This window comes from Lampetra fluviatilis, chromosome 61 (genome assembly GCF_964198595.1).
Source record: "Lampetra fluviatilis chromosome 61, kcLamFluv1.1, whole genome shotgun sequence".
Taxonomy (NCBI): Eukaryota; Metazoa; Chordata; class Hyperoartia; order Petromyzontiformes; family Petromyzontidae; genus Lampetra; species Lampetra fluviatilis.
Window position 1 is genome coordinate 5,006,068 of NC_136335.1, and position 17,314 is coordinate 5,023,381.

Consider the following 17,314-nt stretch of genomic DNA (forward strand, 5'->3'; position numbering starts at 1 on the left):
ATGTATTGGTTAAGCAGTGTCTCACCAGAGGGGGTACCTCAGTATTCAGTCCTTGATGAACCAAGTCTTCAATGATTGCGATGGTGTCAGGTACAGGAACTTTGGTGAATAAGGAAACCACACCAAAACTGACAAGCAGGTCGTCTGGGGACAGGGAAATTCCCTTGATTGTCGATACCAGGTCAGTAGAGTTTAGTACCGCAGAGGTGGTTTTTCCAGTGAAAGGCCGCAGGATTTCAGACAAAAAACGAGCCAGTTTGTAGGTAGGGGAGTTGATAGTAGAGACAATGGGACGAAGGGGTGTATCTTCTTTATGTATCTTTGACAAGCCATATAATCTTGGTGGCCTGGCTGCAGAAGGTTTCAACGAGAACTGTTTGGTTTGATTAATTAATGCGGTTGAATCAGAAATGATTTTGTTGGTTTTAGTGACGAGGCTGTTGGTGGGGTCTCTTTTTATTTTTGTATAGCTGGCATCGTTGAGTAGTTCTTGAATTTTGTTGTTGTATTATATTTTGTCCATGATGACAGTGGCTTTGCCTTTGTCGGCTGAGAGGATGACAATGTCATCCCTCTTTTTTAATTGAGCTAATTCAAAACGCTCATCTTTGCTGATTTTGCTACCTGGCATCTTAGCGTTTTTGAGGGTTGCAGCGATTTCAGATCTTGCTACGTCTGCAGCGATGTGACCCAGGCCCTTGAGAGCCACATCTACTCAGGCAATGATATCATTAACTGGTATGTGTCTAGGTGTGACTGCAAAGTTTAATCCTTTAGCTAAAACGGATTTCAGACCATCAGAAATACAACTGTTACGGCGATTAATTACGACTTTGTTAACGTCTAGCTTTTCGGTGTGTGGGTCCGGTCTCTTATTAGAGAGGAGGTTGAATTTGGAAATCAAGTTGTCCTTACATTTGGTCGACATAGCGGCAGCTGAAGAGGCAGTCATGTTAGTAGCTCAGCTTATTGGAGAGTATATTTAGTATACTGATGATACTGATGTAGTTTATATTTTAGTTTTTTACTTGGTGGTTTCGTGCTGCAGCTCCATACTATTAACATTCCTTCCCTTTATTAATGCTAACCCTACTCCCTCCCTTTGATGCTGCTAATCCTGCATAATGCACGGGCATAATATGACTTTGAAACCCCCCGCCCACTTCCGACGCATTCCACAAGTAGTGACTAATCCCATATCTGCATTTCCCATAAATATGCTAAATTCCTCTTGATATGCAAATTATTTTGTCAAGGCGATTTACCTCCTCCAACCCAGCTTAAATATATGCTGCCAAGCCTGGTGGTGTTCATTTAGATGCTGTCTTTCCGACAGACCTGTTCTTCACCTGAGGACGGCTGCTTGCGTTGTGGCCGAAGCGTCGTGAGAATTATTTTATTATGTTTTATTTTTATTATTTTATTATTTCCCTTCTACGTGACTTTACCGAAAGAACCAAGAAGAAGCACCACGTTATGTTTACACGTGACGAACCTTGCTAGTTGGCTGCGCCTGGGTGGTGCTGGTGGGTGAACGACGACACATTTAGACGCGATACTCCCCGGTTTAGTTTGAAGGCGTCGGCGGAGGAGGGGGTGGGACCCACATGGTGAGATTTGCCCGGGGCCCCCCTATGGAGGGCCCTGATTACGCAAGGCAGTCAGTCAATGGCTAATGAACGTTTTTTTTGTGCTCTCTTTGTTTCCGCAGTCGTCAAGACTGGTAAGCGGCACTTCCCGTCACCCATCCCGTGTGATGTATACGCACAAATTGTGGAGCCAGTCACGCGCACGCCCCACGACCCCTCCATACCATATTCATCAGCCCTACAATGGGTTTTAAGTGACACATTGCTGATTTGTGGGAAAAACATAGCCCACTTTTCACCCAGTCTCTATGCGTCTCTACGTATCTCTGAGTCTATATGTATCTCTATGAGTCTCTATGCATCTCTATGAGTCTATATGCATCTCTATGAGTCTCTATGCATCTCTATGAGTCTCTATGTTAGTTTAGTTTATTAAGTTGTCGAGCCAGCTCGCCAGGATTGTGCAAAACCTCGCCCACTTTTAACCCAGGCAACTGGAGAACAGCACACACTAAGTGTTACTAACCTAACATTAAACACTAACAATAACATTTAAGAATCGCAGTTAAAGAGACGAAGAACATTGTTTTTTCTATGAAAAGTAATTAAAATCACTTTTTTACAGACTTAACTGTTCACGTGGTGGCTCCTTCTTTTGCAGAGAATGTGGGGGTGGTCATAGACACGACCCAGCTGATGATGGACAAAACACGGATCATCGGAGGTAAATGCAGCATCAGTCAGGCTCCTGTTTATCTTTTTTTTTTTAACAGAGACTCACATTTCACCATCATCTGCGGTGGTGGTGAGATGTTAACTCCCTCACCTGGTATGCAGGAGGTCGAGGGTTCGATCCTGACCCTGACGGTGTATCTCTCACCATGAGTTTTTCCTCCACATTTAGAATCAAATGTCGCACGTTTAGAATATTTGGCTGCTATAAATGTCCACCTGATGATGATAAGCCACTTCGTTGAGCTATCATTTGTGACCAGGTCGTTTCTGAAAAAAGAGCTACAAAGCTCAGTGGGGCCTTACCTGGTAAAAAAAAGATTAACAGTTAATGGTTTAAATCGTTTTTATCCGACGTGGCACACTTAATGTTTAAATTCCCGCAGCCTGGTTCGCTCTTTCCACTTCAAAGGTGGAATTTGCAGATTCATCCCATATAGAATGTCAGTCTCACACAGTTCTGAGCTTCAGATGCTGCTGCTGCTGGTTTTGATCTTCTGTGAATGTATGTATGTTGAACTTCTTTCACACCGCACATAGCCAACCGTGTTAATCGGAGGTGTGTGGTAAGGGCAACAAACACAAAAGCAGTACTAAAGAAATGAGTTTGTCAATCTATATTATTTAAAAGCGCATAGCTCCCAGTGGCTTCTTAATATCGGAAGGGAAGTGCGTTCCAGACGGCCACAGAAGCGCATTTGAAAGCGCCGCAGCGGTGACCGCCTTTGATCGACGGCCAGCGTCGTTATTTGTAAGTCTGCGATGATAATTGTCATTGTTTCTTCGGGAATAATGGCATTGCCAATGCAACTGGGCACCAATTGGAGAAATAATGTACGCCAGTAACCCTGGGCGATGCTTGTTGTGTCGTCTCGTGTTTTACTGACCCCCACCTGTCCATCCTTTCCCTCCCACAGGTGAATCCAAGGGACCTAAAGGTGAGTTGGTGCCTCCCATCTCCACTTTCCCACCTACGACATCCTTGCCAAAAATATTGCAGATTGACCCAGGGGATTGTAGCCACCCTGCACGATTGTCTGAACACATGGGCATAGCTGTGGAGTGTCTAGGCGGTATGGTGGCAGGATGTTAACTCTCTCGCTTGGTATGCAGCAGGTCGTGGGTTCAATTTCGACCCTGTCGCCTGTATATTTGGAATTTTCATGTTTCTTTCCCCTTGGTCGCATGGATTTTTGTCCAGGTCCTCCGGGTTTTCCCTTCATATTTAGAATCAACAGCACACGTTTAGCGTATTTGGGTGCTATAAATTTCTACACGATATGCCACCTCATAGCGCTATCATTTGTGGCTAGGTTGGTTCTGAAAAAGACCTATATAGCTCAGTGGGCCTTACCTGGTAAAATAAAAAAGTGGTAAGTGAGTAGTAAGTGCAACTGAAGCCCATGGGCCAGAGGAACGCAGGTGCCAGGTTTCGAAAAAGTGAGAAATTAAGACAGGATGGACCCATTTAATTCAGCGGGCCAGGATCGGTAAAAATCTATCCCGTGTGTGATATGATAGTATTATTGGGGTAGTGTAGCGGGTAGCGCTATGCCACGCTACGAACCCGACGACCCGAGTTCGATTCTAGCTCACGGCGGCCACCAGCACCGGTGACGATTATTTAAAGTCGGCCCGAGCCTTCCCCTAAGTCGACCCAGCCTCCAATGGGTACCCAGTGCGAATTGTGTAAAGATCGCCATTGTGGGAGACAAAGGCGGCCGGGCGTGGTGCTGGCCACCCAACCCCCTCATGCGCTGTGCCGGCCTTTATAGGTGCCCGCTACTCTCTAAAAGCACTTGCCCCCAATAGTCTGTTACAGGCTAGTAGCATAATTAAACCCGAGCGTGTGTGTGCGCGTTGTATTGCAGCCATCACCTGCACCACCACGGCCAAGGAATTACTGACGGACAGCGCCGCAGTGTAAGAGAACGCCGGAATTACAAGATACGGGTGGCGGGAGGGGGGCGCACTGATGCACCGACGAAGCCGTCACTTCGCGTGCAGGCTAAACAGACGTCGTTTAATTCGAACGTTTGCTCAGGGCCCCTAATGGTACGGCTCCGTGATGTTGATTATTGTCACGCTTGCTGTGTCATTGTGGTTTGTAGGGTTTTGTGTCTTCCGGGATGCCAAGCTGTCAAGGGCTACAAAGTCAAGGGCAGCTACATCTACTCGTTGGTAAGGGTGGAGAGTGGTGCTTGCATGACTCAGGGGTTGGAACACCAAGCCGGCACTGTTGAGATTCCGGGATAGAATATGGGAATGAGCCGCACGCGATTGAAGCGGGTTTTCAAGCATGGCGAGTTGTTTGAACTAAAACTTCACAAATTTTATTTTATCAGGTAAGGCCCATTGAGCTTTAATAGCTGTCAGAAGCGACCTGCATATCACAAATTATAGCTCAACGAAGTGGCTTATCATCGTCTGGAGATTTATAGCAGTAGCCAAATACTTTGAACGCACGTTGATCCTAAATGTGGAGGGAAAATCCAGAGGACCCGGAGAAAAATCCACGCGAACGCGGGCCATACTGGATAAAAAATATTTCTTATTATCGCTGCCACCGCCGCCCCTGCTGCTGTAATGAACATTGGTGGCCCCTCGGCAGGACTCGATGGTGTGCGTTGCTGCCGCACACGCCGGCGTGGTCATCCCGGAGTTGGGCGGTGTGGTGAGGGTGGTGAAGAAGCCGGGGGTCCTCTCCTTCGACGGCTCCGTGATCAACAGCATCTCGTCGGAGGCCGCACCTGGGGAGCCCCTCTCCTTCGTCTTCAAGGGCTGCCCCTGCGCTTAGACGTTTGGGATCGGCCCTCGCCCCCCCCGGCCCCGCGCCTCCTTCTCGCTTGGCCAGACGTCTCAGTCTACCCTTCAAACTGGCTCACGCGCGAGACGTCGATCGTCGGCAACGGCAACCGAGCCACGGATTCCCAGATTCTGCGCAAATCACTCGGTCATCGCTTGGACGTCACATCTAAAAGGGGAAATCCTTACATTTGCGTTAAAGTGTTTTTTCCGCGTGTACTTGCTGTGCTCGTGTGCGACCAGGCCCGGTGATTCGGTGTCACGGATTACGGCCGTCCGCTACGTGTCGTCAGTCGCTCTGCAAGTGAAACCCGTTCTGGTGATGTTCAGAAGCGACCCCGTGGCTCGCCGCTCATTGCTCACGCTGATCGTCTATGGGCCAGGCTTTAGGCCCAACCGTCCGGGCCACCTCTAGAGATCTGTACACGTTTGGATTGTCGTGCCAATATTGCTTTGTAACAGGTGTGGCCACAGCCATCACGGCCAAGACATAACCTCTCCCCACTGACCTCTTCTGTTACCACGTAACCGAGCCGAGCGTGGGGTCAAGCAAAAACGTGATAAATGGAAGGTTCTGTAACAGAGCAATGAGGCAATGATGCAATTCCAGCCGTTAGTACAGACCCAGCATTGCCTTGACCAAGACAATCGTGGCACAAGTGGATATTTGACCCCTGCTCAGCATGAGGACTCCACAGTCGCATGCGTGTGAGAGTCACCAGCGTGGCCGGGACACGCGCCGATGTCGTTTGCTAAGACCCCGAATGTGACTCGCCTTTTAAATAAAAGAATCCAGAAAATACTTGTTCGGTTTTAACTTTTTTTCCACGTGTGATCTACAGTTTGAAATTATTTTTTTTGTTTCGGGCGTTGGGTTGCACTTTCGTCATTTCTGCCTCGGAAAAAGATAGTTTTACTACCCGCCTGGACGTGAACCCTGCAGCTACGTACGGTGCGACAGACGTTCAACATATGTACAGAAACAGAATCAGAAGATTGTTTACATTGGTGATATCCGATGAGCTATATAAGCTCTTTTTCATACATGTCCAATTGGGGCGGGTAAGAACGTTGCAACAACCAATAATAAAAAAACACGATAGGAGTGTAAAGTACATAAAATGCAACAAACTAAACTTTTTTTAATTTTACCAGGTAAGGCCCACTGAGCTATATATAGCTATTTTTTTCGGAAGCGACCTGGCCACAGATGATAGCTCAACAAAGTAGCTTACGTGGAAATGTCTTGCAGCAAAATAATCTAAATAATCTAAATGCATGTTTCTACGCACGTGCGTGACTCAACCCCAGACTCCCGCACATTATCATCCTGGCGGCGTCGACTTTTTGCGGTCAAGTGGTTTGGATCCAGGTCCCTTGACAGGATGCAACCGCACGATATCCACATCAAGCGGCCCCGTCAGTGGCCAAGAGTGCGGTGTCCAGGGTTCTCACACGTGTCCTCCAACGCCGCAGGGACACTGAGGCAGCTGCATCCATTACTCCCTTAAAACAACTGCCATCTCTCCACCCCGAACCCATCATCTTCCTACTACTGCTCCTACTCCCTGCCCCTGCCCCCCAGCTACGGACCAGACCTACCCCAACCCCAAACCCCTATCACCACCCTAACCCCTATAACTATCACTACCCCAACCACTATCACTATGTGATGCCGCCGCCGCGAAGCCGCTCGCGTGTGTAATCCGTGCTCCACAGGTGTGCGCTCGTAACATGGGTATTCGGTGTTGAGACGAGTGCTGCGTGGGGCTGTGTAAAGAGGGAGTTTGAACGAGCGCGGGGCTTTGTGTGCGTACTCTCGCAGCGTGTGAGTGCTGTGCGGGGCTGCGTGAGGGGAGGCATTGCGTTTGATTGAAAGAGAGGCGACGCCGCGTTAACGGGCGTACGGGAGCCGGTGACGAGCCATGCCCTTCACGCGAATCCAAGGTGGGGGGACCCAGGGAGGGGAACCATCAGACGATAGTCCTTGCCCCGTGAGCGATGAGCCCAGCGGGAGCTGGGGCGGTTCGCACAGTAGCGAGGGGTTGGGGAGCGGCGGGACCCCTGCAGTCGGGATGCAGCCTGGAGATATCTCGGGGGCCAGCGACCCCCACAACTACCCCTATCACTACTCCAACCCCTATCACTACCCCAACCCCTATCACTACCCCAACTCCTATCACTACCCCAACCCCTATCACTACCCCAACCCCTATCACTACCCCAATCCCTATCACTACCCCAACCCCTATCATCACCCCAATCCCTATCACTACCCCAACCCCTATCACTACCCCAACCCCTATCACTACCCCAACCCCTATCACTACCCCAAACCCTATCACGACCCCAACCCCTATCACTACCCCAACTCCTATCACTACCCCAACCCATATCACTATCCCAACCCCTATCACCACCCCAACCCCTATCAGTACCCCAACCCCTATCACGACCCAACACCTATCACTACCCCAATCACTACCCCATCTAGCTATCACTACTGTAATATCTTCAATAATGGCGGGAGACGAGTTGACGGGGCAGCACTTGTTTATTCACAATGGTTGCACAGTAACAGGCACAACCGATATAACGCCTATGTTACGCGTGCCTGACTCGGCCACGCACTCCGTCTCTCCCGTGGGGTACGCGTACCTAACTCTGCCTTGCCCTCAGGCTCTCCGGCTACGCTCTCCCCACGGGGAGCTATCAGACCCGCCTTGTCAGGCCACGGGTCTCGACCACTGAGTTACACAGCCCGGCCCTTACAAGGGCGTCGGGCCGTGAATCCCAAGGCCTCGCCTCTGAGCCTCACAGAGCCCCGGCCCTTACAAGGGCAGCGGGGCTAGGGGTCCCAGGGCCTATCTCTTCCTCCGTCTTCTGTCTTCGCCGGTTACCAACTCCCTGAGTGCCCCCGCGCATCGCCTTACATAGCCCTCTGCTCCAGGGGGCAGGGCCTATGCGGACCGCAATGTGGGCACCCGCTTGCGGACCGTGATGTAGCCACCCACCCCACGCTGTCTCACGATCCTCCCTGCCAGCACGTATCACCACTACATCACCCCCTCCCACATAGCTCGCAGCCGGCCCGGCTGCAAAAAAACTAAACCCCACTCCACATGTGCGCCCCGTAACATAAACACAACACAACACAACCGCAATAACCCCGAACATTAAACAGTAATAATAACGAACATATGTACACACCGACGAGTAAACCGAATAAAGTTTTTACAAGAATGACGTGTCCAGCGTCCCCTCGACCCCCTGGTCCCCCCCCCCCCCCGCTCGCCCCTTGAACGGAACAATAGAGCGGTCGGACGGACGGGGAACGCTGTGACGAGACGATCCGGCGGAACCGTCCCGCACCCCCCCTTTTTACAGTCAAGAAAAGTGGCGCGACCTAGCGCGAGTCCGCCTGGCCAGTCCATCATACGGGACGGGACGTTGTTGACCGTCCGGTGGCTCCGGCAGCCCAGGAAGGCACGGAGCAGGATTGGAAGAACCGCAAGTGCCTTGGGGATCCGGTCGCCGACGGTCGGCAGCCGTCAGTTCCGAGCCACCTGGGAGCGGATCGGGCGGAGACATGTGAGGATCAGGCGGAGACATTTCCCTCCCCGAGTCGACGGCCACATCACATGCTCGGTCATCACGACATAAAGGAAGGCCATATGGTCCCGAGAATGGTTTCAGCCGGAAGGGGTGAACGTACCAACGGCGCTTTCCCCATTTTATCTGAACACACTGGGGTCGTGCAACCCGCACGACTTCAACGGGTCCCCACCATGGCCTCAGTAGTTTAGGGGACGTAGCCAACGGCGCATGCGGGCAGTGCAGCCAGGCCCTATCGCCCGGTTTCCATTCGTGCACGTACACCTTTCGTGCACGCAACCGCTCGTTAGCGATTTGGCGAGACCTCGAATTCAGCCTTGCAGCCTCCTGTGCCTCGGCCAGTTTCGCTATGTTAAATTTAATATGGTCGGCCAACTTAGATCTAGGCCGCGGCTCGGGAATCCCCAGCTGGGTCTCCATTGGCGGATCGGCCTCCTGACCGTACATCAGATAAAATGGGGAAAACCCCATAGCCACATGGGGGGCCATCCTGTACGCGGCGAGGACACCAGGGACTTGCAAGTCCCAGTCAACCTGTGCCTCGCATACCTGTTGGCACAACATGGAAGTAATCGTTCTGTGGAGTCGCTCCACCATCCCATCAGTCTGTGGGTGGTACGGGGAGGTACACACTTTTTTTGTACCCAAAAGGTCGCACACCTCATGCAGTAAATTGCTCGAAAAATTATTTCCCTGGTCGGTCAGCAAGCGTTCGGGAGCACCTTTGTCCAAGATATAACCCTGGACAAAGGCGTCCGCCACGGCCGCTGCCGACTGGTTGGCAAGCGGCCACGCCAGGGACCATCGAGTGAAGTATTCCACACCAACCAGCAGGTACTTGTTACCCCTAGGCGTCACCGGAAAAGGCCCCAAGATATCCAGCGCAACGAGCTCGTTCGTGCGCGAGACCTGAATGGACTGTAGCGGTGGATTAGCCGCAACGGGCGGTGGTTTCCGTTGAGCGCACCCTACACACCCCTTTAGTATGTTGACCACATTGCTCCCCATCCCCGGCCAATAATAGTCCCGCTGGAGCAGAGCGAGCGTTTTGTTAACTCCCAGATGCAAGAGGCGTTCGTGTGCGGCCAGAACAACTCTGCTCCGCATAGTGGAGGGCACGACAAGCGCGTGTCGCCGGGACATACTGTCCCATCTCATGAACAGGCCCTGTTTAAGCACCCAGGAGCCGGCTCCCTTCTGACCTTTCTCGGGACCCCCTGCCCTACGACACAACGCAAGTAGGGAGCTGTCAGCCATCTGGAGTCGGCCCCACTCAATGAGAGACAACGAAAGTAGCGAGTCCCCGCTCGCAGGAGTAGCGGGAACGTCGACCCGCGGTGCATTTGCGGCCGCGACCAACTCACCCCCGGGGACAGCGACATGCGGCTTACAGCGCGCCGACCCCAGAAAACACGCACATTCGGAACGAGGTGACAACCGCGACAGGGCATTCGCGTTGGTGTGGCGCAACCCCTTACGGTAAGTGGTCGTAAATTGGTAGTCCTGGAGGACCTCCAACCACCGCGATAATTGGCCCGAGGGTTGGGCGACCCGCAATGCGTATTGAAGCGCCGCGTGGTCCGTACGGACCGTAAAATGACGGCCGTAGAGATACGGTCTAAATTGCTGTACAAAAAAAACGATAGCCAGAAACTCGCGACGGGTCACACAGTAGCGCTGTTCCGCTGGTGACAAAACCCTGCTACCGTAGGCGACCACCCGTTCGACTCCCCCGACCACCTGTGAGAGCACCCCCCCAATGCCTGTGTTACTGGCATCCGTATCCAGCAGGAAGGGTTCCGTAAAATGAGGGTAACACAAGGGCGGGGCACCCACCAAGGCGTCCCGAAGGGAGCAGAACGCGGCCTCCTCCTCTGGCCCCCAGCGAAACCTGACCCCTTTAGCTGTCAGAGCATGCAGGGGTTTGGCTATGGTGGCGAAGTGCTCAACGAACCGACGGTAGTAGGAAGCAAACCCAATGAAACTGCGGACCTTAGTAACCGACGTGGGCGTCGGCCATGAACTGACGCAGTTTGTCTTCGCGGGATCGGTGGAGATCCCCGAACGGCCGAAAATGTGCCCCAAGTACCGTACGGATTCCCGAAGTAGGTGGCATTTAACTGGTTTAAACTTTAACTTAGCCGATTGCATCCTCAGGAACACTCCCCTTAAGCGTTGGAGGTGTTCCTCGAAAGTTCTACTGAAAACGATGACGTCGTCAAGGTAAATTAAGCAGGTATCCCATTGCAGACCCGACAAAACCAATTTCATAAGGCGCTGAAACGTCGCGGGAGCAAAATGGAGTCCCATGGGCAAACAATTAAACTGGAACAGGCCTACTGGAGTCCGGAATGCGGTCTTAGGTTTCAACTCATCATCGAGCGGTAATTGCCAGAATCCCGACAGTAGGTCAAGCGTAGAAAAATAACGCGCCCCCGCTAATGCATCCAGAGATTCATCCATTCTGGGGAGTGGATACGCGTCAGCCAAGGAGATCTTATTGAGGCGATGGAAATCTACGCAAAATCGCAAGGACCCGTCTTGTTTTTTAACAAGCACGATGGGTGCTCCCCATGGACTGGATGAGGGCGAAATGATGTCGGCGGTCAGCATGTCATTGACGGCCGATTGAACGTGTTCCTTCTCGGTTGGGCTCAACCGGAAGGGATTCTGCCGAACCAGGGCCGCGTCACCCGTTTCAATGTGGTGGCGTATCAGGTCCGTGCTCCCAATATCATATTTGTGCTTGCTGAACACGTCCGATAATTCAATCAGCAGAGCGCGCAGCACCCCCAATTGCACACCCGACAAATTACTGGAACCCGCATATAGCGAGTCCAACCACTGTTGGTCCTCCCCCGATTAAAATTTCTGCGGAACGGGATCAACGTGCGCAATGAGCCGCTCTTCCACAGGGACCGGTGCCGCGTGAGCAAGCACGGTGCCCTGTGGAATCACGGCCGGCCGCGACCCCGCGTTCAAAACCATGATGAACGGGTCCCTGTCAGCCCGTACCAACGTCTGAGCCACCGCCAAGTCCAGACCCCCAGCAGCTCTGTTCGACGGACCCAACAGCACGCCCTGCCCCGCAGTCTCCCCACCCAATGGCTTCCGCAACCGGAGGGGTACCAACATCTGCGAACCCGGGGGTACATGCACCGTATGGGTCGCCAGCGCTTGGACCGTCGCACAAGCCGTGCGCAGTTTTGTAGGGTTAGACAAAAAAAAAATACGGCGACCCGATGGCAGCTCGATACAACCCTGATCAACGAGAATTTTAATCGGCATTTTATCCAAAAAGTCTGTTCCCAACAGACATGGAACCGCCAGGGAAGAAGAGATCAAAACAGGTCCCGCCAATTTAATATCCCCTATACAAATGCTCGCCCGAATCTGGCCGACAATGCCCAACGAGCCCCCATTCGCCGCATAACATGGCACGTCTACCGGGAGCAGGGGCCGACATTGCACAGGGAGAATGTTGTAAATAAGATCAGAAATGATAGTCGCCGACACACCCGTGTCCACCAGCACCCTGACTTCAATACCGTCTATAAATCCCGTAACCACAGATGACCCGGCCGACGCAGCCACCATCCTGTGGCCCAACTCGGACCATTTGATCACTCCCGGCCCCCGTACGAACCCCCCTTGCCGAACTGAATCCCCGGCCCTCATGCGTACCTCATCCGCCGCGAAGCGGCGGCCCATGTGTGACGTGTATGTGGACCGAGCATGTGTAGTGCCGCGACTTGCCGGGGGTAGTTGGGACGAATTTGGGCCTTGGTCGTCGTCCAGCCGAGATCCCGTGGCACGCTGACGCGGAGCGCGGCACCCGGACGCCACGTGGCCGCGAAGGCCTGCAGTTGTAGCACGTGACGAGGGACGTCGCAGGTTTCGGTTGCTCCAGCTTGCGGGTAGATCGCAGAGGCGAACGACCCCCCGACCTCCAATCCCCCGGTCGCGCTGTAGCGAATGCCTCTTCCCGAGGCCGGCTGACTTGGGGGTCGGTGTCCACCGGGTAGGAGTTGAGACCGCGGCAGAAGCGCAGACGACCGCCTGCTTCCGTTTCAGGACCTCATGTGCCTGGATGCTCGTTGCAACCCGCAACTAACAAATGTCCACCTCGTACGCCGTGTTGATGGGGACCCCCAGGTCCTGAGCTAACGTCAGCAGCTGTTCCATCACCATGACGTCCTGCCCCTCCTCGTCCATGCGAGGGAAGGCGGCGTCCGCGAGAGCAAGCAGCGCTGTGCGGTAGGCGAGCGTAGTCTCCGTGTCCCCCTTCCGTCGCCCGTAGAATTGGTGGCGGCAGGCCGAGGGTGGTCCATACACCTTGGCCATAAGGCCCAGCGCTGCCTTGAGTGTGGAGCGGGCCGATCTCGGGGCGGACCTGAAGGCTGCGAGCGCGTCGTCGTCCAGCATTGCAGGCAGTGCCCGTAGCGCCGTAGCGTCGGACCACCCCGACATTTCTTGATGGGCGAGGAATCTCCGCTGGAAGGCGCCCCAGTCACTCCCCTCAGCTTTGAAGGCCGTCAACGCGGGAAGTCGCTGTTGAAAAACCATGTCGTCCTCCGACAGATGATTTTCCCGCGCCGCGCCGTCGGTATGGGAAATGGCGGCCCCTACCATGGGTGGTTCATGGCGGCCCGTAGAGCACGCCGATGACGTGAGCGGCAGAGAGTGGAGGTCCCCGGTCACGTGTTGCTCGCGATTCCCGCCAATTGACGGGCGCTCCATAAAAATGGCGCCATTTTCAAAGTCAGTGGCGCGAAGTGCATTTTGGCGGGAATCTCCCACGCGACTCCTTTCGACGCCCGTCGTCGTCCTTCCTCCTCCCGACGCGGTGATCTCCGCCAAGATGGACGCCGCGGCGAGTAGCAGCTCCGCCAGACGAGAGTGCGTGTCCTGGAGTCCGGTGTCGGACCCCAGCGGAGCGTCGGGCGTCCGTGAAGGGTTCTGTGGCGTCGGCATCTCCTCCTCCTCTCCTCCCGATGCTCGCTGTCCCGATTCGTCGTGGTCGTCCTCCTGGTCATGCTCGTGAGTCCGATGAGTCTTCCTGGTATCCATGACTTGAAGACAGTTTCACTTCTGACGTCAGTTGTAGGAGACGAGTTGACGGGGCAGCACTTGTTTATTCACAATGGTTGCACAGTAACAGGCACAACCGAGATAACGCCTATGTTACGCGTGCCTGACTCGGCCACGCACTCCGTCTCCCCCGTGGGGTATGCGTACCTAACTCTGCCTTGCACTCAGGCTCTCTGGCTACACTCTCCCCACGGGGAGCTATCAGACCCCTACGAGCGCCCCGCTCGGCCCGCACTCAGTCTCTCCCGTAGGGTACGCGTGCCTAACTCTGCTTTGCCCTCAGGCTCTCTGGCTACGCTCTCCCCACGGGGAGCTATCAGACCCGCCTTGTCAGGCCACGGGTCTCGACCACTGAGTTACACAGCCCGGCCCTTACAAGGGCGTCGGGCCATGAATCCCAAGGCCTCGCCTCTGAGCCTCACAGAGCCCCAGCCCTTACAAGGGCAGCGGGGCTAGGGGTCCCAGGGCCTATCTCTTCCTCCGTCTTCTGTCTTCGCCGGTTACTAACTCCCCGAGTGCCCCCGCGCATCGATGTGGGCACCCGCTTGCGGACCGTGATGTAGCCACCCACCCCGCGCTGTCTCACGATCCTCCCTGCCAGCACGTATCACCACTACACTACCACAACCGCCATCGCTACCCCAACCCCTATCGCTACCCCAACCCCTATCACTACCCCATCTAGCTATCACTACCACAACCGCAATCGCTACCCCAACCCCTATTGCTACCCCAACCCCTATCACTACCCCAACCCCTATCACTACCCCAACACCTATCACTACCCCAACCCCTATCACCACTGCAACTCCTATCACTACCCCAACCCCTATCACTACCCCAACCCCTATCACTACCCCAACTCCTATCACTACCCCAACCCCTATCACGACCCAACACCTATCACTACCCCAATCACTACCCCATCTAGCTATCACTACCACAACCGCCATCGCTACCCCAACCCCTATCGCTACCCCAACCCCTATCACTACCCCATCTAGCTATCACTACCACAACCGCCATCGCTACGCCAACCCCTATTGCTACCCCAACCCCTATCACTACCCCAACACCTATCACCACCGCAACTCCTATCACTACCCCAACCCCTATCACTACCCCAACCCCTATCACGACCCAACACCTATCACTACCCCAACCCCTATCACCAACGCAACTCCTATCAATACCCCAACCCCTATCATCACCCCAATCTCTATCACCACCCCAATCCCTATCACTACCCCAAACACTACCCCAACCTCTATCACTACCTCAACCCCTCCTTCACCACCCCTGCCTGTTCTCCTGTCACCATTATCTACACCACCACTTTTAATAACAACCCCTATCACTACCCCAACCCCTATCACGACCCAACACCTATCACTACCCCAATCACTACCCCATCTAGCTATCACTACCACAACCGCCATCGCTACCCCAACCCCTATGAGGCTATTCACATATACAAACACAGAGACAATTTAAACCGAGAAGATGGATTCTGGCTTAGCAATAATTGGAAGGATTTGATAAACCATTTTAGGTCTTAATTGATTGTGTTCACGCTTACGGTGACTTTCAGACCGCATTCCATTTTCTGCTCCCCCCTCCTCTTTTCTGAACATAGATGGACTCGTCCATCTGGCAAACTGCCAAATCGCTGTCCTTGGTGCTAACGTTAGGAATAATCGCCACTTTTTTCAAATTTTCTTGCCGTGGATTTCACACCTGATGATGATTGCTTGTGTTGCAGTCGAAACGTCGTGAGAATTTTTATTGTTTTATATTTATACTAGCGGTGAGTACCCGGCGTTGCCCGGCCCAAAAAGGCAGACACACACATGTAGTTACACACACAAATCGACTGACACACACACATAGAGTTACACACACATATCGACTCACACATACATACATAGACTGAACAACAACAACCGCCATTCGCCAGTAAGTGGCGGTGACATCACCACAACGCTTGTGCCAGGCTATGTGCACCTTGAGGCCACGTAAAGTGTCGAACGCCCGCTAGCAGGAGGTCACGGGGCAGACCCAGATGGCACAGGTCGACTGACTGAGACGACTGGCTGATGCACCACCTGTGCCCCCTACTGTGGCAACTTGCTGTGCTTTAGTCACCCGGCGCTCCGCTCGTTGTTGTGAGCGTCGCTCCTCCGCCCTCCGTTGTTGTTGGAGGGCGACTGCCTCCAACTTGCCAGTAGCGTCCTTCAGGAGGCACCTCCACAGAGGCCGATCTTGACACGGCTGGTACCAGTCATCGGCAAGTCGACTCAGCTCCACGTCCTCCTGTACCACATCACTCCATCTATTTTCTAGCCCGTGCCGGGCCGTTTAGCCCCCTCGATCCGGCCGAACAAAAGATGTTTAGGCATGCGGTGTCTGGCCATGCGGGCTACATGACTCAGGCAACGCAGCCTTACCTGGCGGAAGAGCTCACTGATGGGACTTTGTCCACATCTTTCAAGGATTTGTGAGCTCCTCACACAATGCAGCCTGGTTAAACCCAGGATGGATCGTTAGCAGGCCAGCCTAAATGTTTCTAACCGGCGAAGATGTTCCATTAGGGAGATGCACGTTTCGCAAGCGTATAGAAAGGAGGGAATTACCGTGGCCGAGAAGACCTGAAGCTTCGTGAAGAGCGACAGACCAGGTAGCTTCCACACAGCGTAACGCAGCCAATGAAAAGATAATGGCGCTCGACTGATTTGAAGTGAGACCTCTGCTGTTAAACCGGAGCCGGTCATGAGCACACTGGCCAGGTATGGGAATCTCGGCAATCTTTCCACAACTGGCGCATCACGAATTGTGAGCTGTGGGGGTGGATTGTTCGATGGTACAAAATAACCAGGCAGGTGCTTAGTTTTGGTGGGGCTGATGGTAAGGCCCCACCTCTTAGTGGCAAGCTCCAGGTTCAGCAGCAGTGAGCAGCAAAAAAGATGGCAAGCTACCCTTTTTGGATGTCCTAATTAAAAGGAGACCTGATGGTTCAATGAGCCATTCTGTCTACAGGAAAGCCACCCATACGGATGCCTACCTAAAACCGGATTCCCACCACCATCCATCCCAGAAGAACTCCCTCATCAAGACTCTATACCATAGAGCCCAATGCATCTCCGACCAGGAACACATTGCCAGTGAACTCAAACACGTACGCCAAGCTCTTAAGGCTAATGGTTACTCCGACTACACAATCCGCAAGGCCATCACTCCAATCGTCAAGAAGGATCCTGCTGAGGAGCCTTTCAAAACCATCACCTTACCCTACATTGCTGGGGTCACAAAAAAGATCTCCAAAATCCTGATTAAACACAAGATTCAGGTACGATTCAACACAGTACATAAAATCCGTGATCTGGTTCCGTCTGTAAAAGACGTGGTTCCAGACATACAGTACCCTGGCGTCTACAAACTAAGTTGCCTCTGTCGTAGCAGTTACATTGGAGAAACCAAACGAC

General features: G+C 53.3%; 1 protein-coding gene across 1 annotated transcript; it reads left to right on the top strand.

Moving 5' to 3' along the window:
* The first annotated feature begins 2,255 nt into the window (after window positions 1-2,255).
* Window positions 2,256-5,916, top strand: LOC144951186 (discoidin, CUB and LCCL domain-containing protein 1-like). The gene is made up of 5 exons (XM_078881326.1): window positions 2,256-2,313; window positions 3,239-3,259; window positions 4,193-4,244; window positions 4,433-4,502; window positions 4,933-5,916. Exons 1-5 carry the CDS (start codon window positions 2,286-2,288, stop codon window positions 5,116-5,118), a joined length of 357 nt encoding a protein of 118 aa, XP_078737452.1. The 5' UTR covers window positions 2,256-2,285; the 3' UTR covers window positions 5,119-5,916.
* The last annotated feature ends 11,398 nt before the right edge of the window (window positions 5,917-17,314 follow it).